The 6,099-nt window shown below is 40.9% G+C and overlaps 1 protein-coding gene across 1 annotated transcript; it reads right to left on the bottom strand.

The window, feature by feature from the left end:
• Nucleotides 1-787: 787 nt before the first annotated feature.
• Nucleotides 788-6,091, bottom strand: LOC131728476 (E3 ubiquitin-protein ligase TRIM39-like). Its single transcript, XM_059019450.1, has 6 exons — nt 5,990-6,091; nt 5,049-5,147; nt 4,433-4,516; nt 3,125-3,223; nt 2,758-2,784; nt 788-2,435 (listed from the first exon to the last, which is right to left on the bottom strand). Exons 1-6 carry the CDS (start codon nt 6,084-6,086, stop codon nt 1,903-1,905), a joined length of 939 nt encoding a protein of 312 aa, XP_058875433.1. The 5' UTR covers nt 6,087-6,091; the 3' UTR covers nt 788-1,902.
• Between the last annotated feature and the right edge of the window lie 8 nt (nt 6,092-6,099).

The following is a 6,099-nucleotide window of genomic DNA, read 5'->3' as shown; positions in this document are numbered from 1 at the left end:
CTCTCTCTCTCTCTCTCTCTCTCTCTCTCTCTCTCTCTCTCTCTCTCTCTCTCTCTCTCTCTCTCTCTCTCTCTCTCACTGTTTTTAGGGGGTTTTGAAAGGACGCGCTGAAGATGAACTATGAGAGAGAGAGAGATCCACACCAAAAGAGCTCCACGCTGCTCGCCAGTGAATGACAAGATCAAAGAGAGGTGTTTGAAGGGTACATTCTGAACATAGTGAGTTCCAAAGCAGGGAGCTCAAGAACTAAAAGTCCTGGCACCCGCAGGTTGTTAATGGAGTTCTTGGAATTTTCACGAGATCTCAAAGCACGAACTGGTTCATAGAACCATGCCTTATAAGGGAGGAACAAACTTATGCTGTTCTTAATTGTGTAAATTCGACCTATCCTTTAACATTGTATCTGTATAAAGGCTGATCAACACCATAGCAGAAACCTGGACCAGAGGACACACAGTTGGAAATCAAGCAGAGACTTTGGACTTTGGATTTTGGACTTTGTTGAGGCAGAATCACTGGGATCCTTTAAGACCCGACTGCAGATGGGCTGAATGGACTCCTCTCCTTTGTGAATTTTCTTATGCTCTTATAGATGTGCTTCACATTGAGCCGTGCGCAAAGTGATGAGATCAGAGAAGGAGTGTGCTGCCATCTGCTGACACAAAATAAACACTGCACTTTATTAGTCAAACTATTTAAACAATCATCCACTGTTTTATTTTTATTTTTTGCTGCAATGATTTTCAAAACACACGGACAGGCGCACAAAGAGGCACGAGAAACAGTGTTTCATTGGAAATTAAAATATTTATTAATGGAGCAGAGATTACAAAAACCTGGAGCTTAATCTGGTTCAGCCGCGTTAACCCAAAACAGCTTAATCTGTCCAAGTCCACATTTCTAAAAGCAAGGGCTCTGGTATAGAAAGTTAAAAGATCTGAACCCTACTTGCATGAACGTCTAAATAAGCAACATTGATACATATTGTAAAGGGATCCTGGCACTCATCATCCACATGGTTAATTCCGTACCTGTTTAATATCATAGTTTGATCTCTAGCATTCTCTATTGTTGTTATTGCTCACTGATGTCATTCATAGATGGTGTGAAGCAACCCTTTAATATACATTTTAAAAAAACTCAAGCGTCTAAAAATAAGCATCTAAATCTACATGTCGTTGTGACTGCAATCCAGTGTCATGTTAGCATAAATGAATCAATGCATCTCTTCATTCTGTTAGCAGTATTTACAGTGCAGTGCAGGTCTCCTCCTATCTATTGTAAAACTTGATATTATTCACAGACTAAACCACACAGAACTACATGTTACATTGCATCTAGGAAATCTAGGACATGTGACCTGACCTGCATCGCATGAACTATCAGGTAAAAATCAAGCACAAAAGATGAATGTAAAACAACAACAACAACACAACTGAAATATGTGCATTGCAATGCAAGGTGGGCATGCTGAGCACAGTAATGAGGCTGAGCACAGTAATGAGACTGAGCACAGTGACAAATCACAGGGGTGTGTTAAATGATTCAGGCATGTGAGGGACAGCCCATGTGCTCCAGTCACAGGGGTGTGTTAAATGAATCAGGCATGTGAGGGTCAGCCCATGTGCTCCAGTCACAGGGGTGTGTTAAATGAATCAGGCATGTGAGGGTCAGCCCATGTACTCCAGTCACAGGGGTGTGTTATATGAATCAGGCATGTGAGGGACAGCCCATGTGCTCCAGTCACAGGGGTGTGTTAAATGTGACGGGCATTCCTATAGTTTTGTCAAGCTAATCAGTAAAACAATTACAGGTAGACAAAGAAATAGGTGGGCAAGTAATAATGCAATGAGCAGGATAATCAGTGCTGGTGTAGGCTGTCATACAGATACACCACTTTATTCAATCTCTATCACTGACAGGGAGGATGATCAGTGGGGCTGCGTTTTTACCATCTTTATTAGTAGAAGGGCAGAGGAATGGATAGAGCTTCTCAGTGAAGGTGTCAGTGAAAGTGTAGATGTGAGATCTGGTCTCCACATTGTAAAAGGAGACCTGTCCTTCCTCATAATCCAGATACACCCCCACCTTCCGGGGCTTCACGTTCAGGGGGAGGGTGATATCGGGAGCCTTGTACTCTCCATCCTTCAGCCACACAGTCCAATAACCATTCTTAAGAGTCAGTGTAATATTCCCCTTCCTGTTGATGGACTCTCTGGCCACTCCTAAATACCACTCAGTCTTCTCCCCCACCTCCACCTGCCAGTAGTGTCTCCCTGAGGTGAAGCCCTGCCAGCCCAGGACACTGACAACAGGATCAAATCTCTTTGGATTGTCAGGGAGAGTCTGTCGTGTGCCTCCAAGTCTCACTTGTTTCCTGTCCTCAGACAGGATGAGACTGGGATGCGCTGTATCAGGGTCCAGAGTCACATCAGCTGTGGAGAAGAGAGGAGACAATAATCATGATCCCTGAGAAATATCAGTACTTCCACTAGCCCTGCGATTGAATGTTAAAACAGCTTTACATTGTGTGCTGCTTGATTTTCACACGCTGCTCAAAGCCTCACTTCCAGACACATGCTGGTTAGAGTACACTGCTTTATTATAGCAGAATATTCTGATGCAGAGACAGTCTGAGTTTCAGGGGAATAATAAGAGAGCATTTTTTTACCATTCTAGTTATATGGTTTAGTAAAAAAAACCAAAAAACAATAACCCCCCCCCCCACACACACACAACAGTAAAAAAAAACAGTACCTGCAGCATCGAGGATCCACCTCCACACTAGAACAGATAAAGAAACAGGATTTCAATACAGCTCTACTCAATGTAACATATATAGAATATACTGTGTTGATAAATACATTTCTAGACAGCTCTATTCAGTGAGAAATCTATACAATACACTGTGTTACTGAATACAGTTCATACAGCTCTGTTCAATGGAGTACTGCATGTAAACGTTTGGCCACTGCTGTAGATTTAACCTACATTATTTACCTTTTGAGATGCAAGTGATTCATTTTGTGACGACAGCAGAAGCAGAAAGATGTCCATATGAGCAGCTTCTCAGACAGGGATGTTAGTTCAGCAACACTAATACATGTAAGATATGAATATTTACCAGCAGTGCAGATTTCTGTCATGTTCGTATCCTTCTTCAGGTGATTCTGCAGGTCGGAATACTTTTGAAAGAGGCTGGCATACTCTGCATTCCTGTGAACTGAATAACAAGATTAAAACCAGACAGCTTCTTTATCAAACAGCTCTGGCCAAAAGTTTTGCATCACCTAGAATTTTAGGATTGAGACATAATTACTAAAAAAAAACAACCTTATGAACATAATTTTTATTTAACATCATGTAATCAAAGAAACTACAAAATGATATCGCAAAAGTCTACTGGGAGCCACAATAGCAACACAGTAGTTTTTCATGTTGCATTTTTCAATGGTCAGTTTTTGATTAAGTGTTGTAACACGGCGGGGAAAATGTAAATAACGTGTATGTGTTTAGTTATTGTATTGATTTATATTTGTTAATTGTTTTCTTATTAATTATCCCCTGCACCTGGCGATCATTGTAAAGAAAGCAGCCAGATTTTTTGAAGAGCCTGACTGTGTGTAATCAGTCGTTGCACAGAAAAAAAGGTACTGTGTGTTCTTTTTCTGTGTATTTTTGTGTTATGGCAGGTAAAGGGCTTAGTCATCCTGTGAGCTAGTCAGGGACCTGCATAAGTTTAGTTAGTGCTCAAAAAGTGCTTTAAAACTTCCATTTCGGTGTATTGGATCTGCTTTTAAAGGGGCAACGAACCGCTGAGAGTGCAGCCGGTTTACAGTATATAGAATACTACAAAGTGGTGTGTAATTTAATATGTTAATGTAGCATTATTCAGCAGGTTTCATTCGACTTCATGAATTAAAATTAGTTGATTCTATAGGGTGGTGCAAAACGTTTCACCATAGAAGTGTAGTAGCCCTGCGCCTGTAAGTAACGTGTGTGGGAATGTAAGGTTGGCAGGGAGGGGTTAAATCTATCCCTGCCAGCAATCACAGGGGTGGCCATTCTCCAGTTAGGTAATTTATGCTAATTGGGGAGTGGCCACATATATCTTAGGAAGGAGAAATGCTCTGTTTGGGAGAGGGAGTTTGGTGTGTGTAGATCTGTTCAGAGAAGTAGAATACCCAGTTTGACAGCAGTTTTTGTGTGTACATTTGTGTATTTTGTTTAAAAAGTTTGTTTTGGCCCTGGTGCCTGTTTATTTGTTCCTGTGTTTTGTTAGTATTTTGTTTGTTTAATAATTGTGCTCAACATCGCTAAACTGCAGCTCCTGTCTCTGAGTCTCTAATTGCTGCTGGTAACATCCTGGGCCGTGACGCTAGCCTGTCACATGTGGTGTTAGGGTGGGATATTTACCAGCAGTCCAGTTTACCTGTCATGTTCGTATAGTTCTTCAGTTGATTCTGCAGGTCGGAATACTCTTGAAAGAGGCTGGCATACTCTGCATTCCTGTGAACTGAGAAACAAGATTAAGACCAGACAGCTTCTTTATCATACAGCTCTGGCCAAAAGTTTATCATCACCTAGACCAGGGGTAGGCAACCCTGGTCCTGGAGTGCCACAGACCCTTCTGGATTGTGTTTTACCCAAGCCCTAATCACCTAGAATTTAAGAATTGAGACATCATTAAAAAAAAAAAAACCTTATGAACATAATTATTATTTAACATCATGTAATCAAAGAAACTACAAAATGATATCGCAAAAGTGTACTGAAAGCCATAATAGCAACGCAGTAGCTTTTCATGATGCAGCTCCTGTCTCTGAGTCTCTAATTGCTGCTGGTAACATCCTGGGCTGTGACGCTTTCCTGTCACAGCTACTCTACCAAAAACAGTCCCCCCTGAAAGATGAGGAAGCTGAATATCAAGACCAGTAAATTGTGGCTGTGGGATTAAATTACAGGAAAGCAGTTGTTCATTTCTTTCATATGTTTTGACTCATATTTCCAGTCACGTCTCCCCTTTCTCATAAGGGTTTAATACTCACAGATCACACCCAGGGTGACAGAGACTGAGAGGATCCACAGCACAGCAAAAACCACAGCAGCCCAGTTGCAGGAACTGGCTTTCTTCACAGTCGTGTTTACTGGGAATAAAAAATGTAAAAGAAAGCTCAGACATAAATCGATGCAAAAATTAGTTAATTCTATAGGGTGATGCATAACTTTTGACCTTAGCTGTGCAGTACCCTGACACGCTATTAGGACCTGCACCCAATATCGGTCACTCATATGGGACAAATGCAGCAAGCCAGGAAGCAAAATGAACGCAAATTCATTTTCAAACTTTGGAGCCTCTTGGAATTAACATTCCATTCCGAAGTCCTCAGGAGATGTAGATGTTCATTCTTATCGCAGATGTTCCATGAAGTGATCAGCTAAGCACCGTTTTGTTTCTCCGGTCTGCAGTTGACCACACTTGACACAACCAATGCAATTTGCTATTCCTTTACTGGTGCAAGCAAAACTAAATTAAATGAAGATTTTGCCACTTTGATTGCTGTGTTGTTGCGTTTGTCGGCGGGCTAGTTTCACAGAATCTCACTTCAGATTCATGTTTCTACAGAACAATCCTGCATTCGCTGCTGTCCTTCTTTGACTGTGTGTGTTAATACATAATATGGCGATCATCATGCTAACTGATAAATGCAATAATATAGAAATTCAGTATGTATGTATTGTGAAAAACTTTCAGCATGATATTATAGATTGAATGATCATCGTCCCAACACTAGCCACCGCTGTTTGTAGAACTGTCTGTGACTGAATCGTTAACTTGTGTAAAGCTTTTATCTTCCCTGTATCAATATAATAAATTAACTTAAAAAATATCACAGAGCAGGATTAGAGGCAGAGATATAAATAGCTATGACAATAATGTAACAACTTTATATTTGTACATATGAGAAAATCCAGGTTGGTTAATTACCTGTGGGTTTTCCAGGCTGTTTCTCCACGGCTGTGAGGACTGAGTAGATATCCTTGTCTGGTTTCTGCAGCCCAGTGTAAATGTTTTCCATCTCCATAGCTAGTGCTCTA

Source organism: Acipenser ruthenus, unplaced genomic scaffold, assembly GCF_902713425.1.
Source record: "Acipenser ruthenus unplaced genomic scaffold, fAciRut3.2 maternal haplotype, whole genome shotgun sequence".
NCBI classification, from domain to species: Eukaryota; Metazoa; Chordata; class Actinopteri; order Acipenseriformes; family Acipenseridae; genus Acipenser; species Acipenser ruthenus.
Note: the sequence above shows the minus strand (reverse complement) of the source record. Positions and strands in the feature narration are given on the sequence as shown.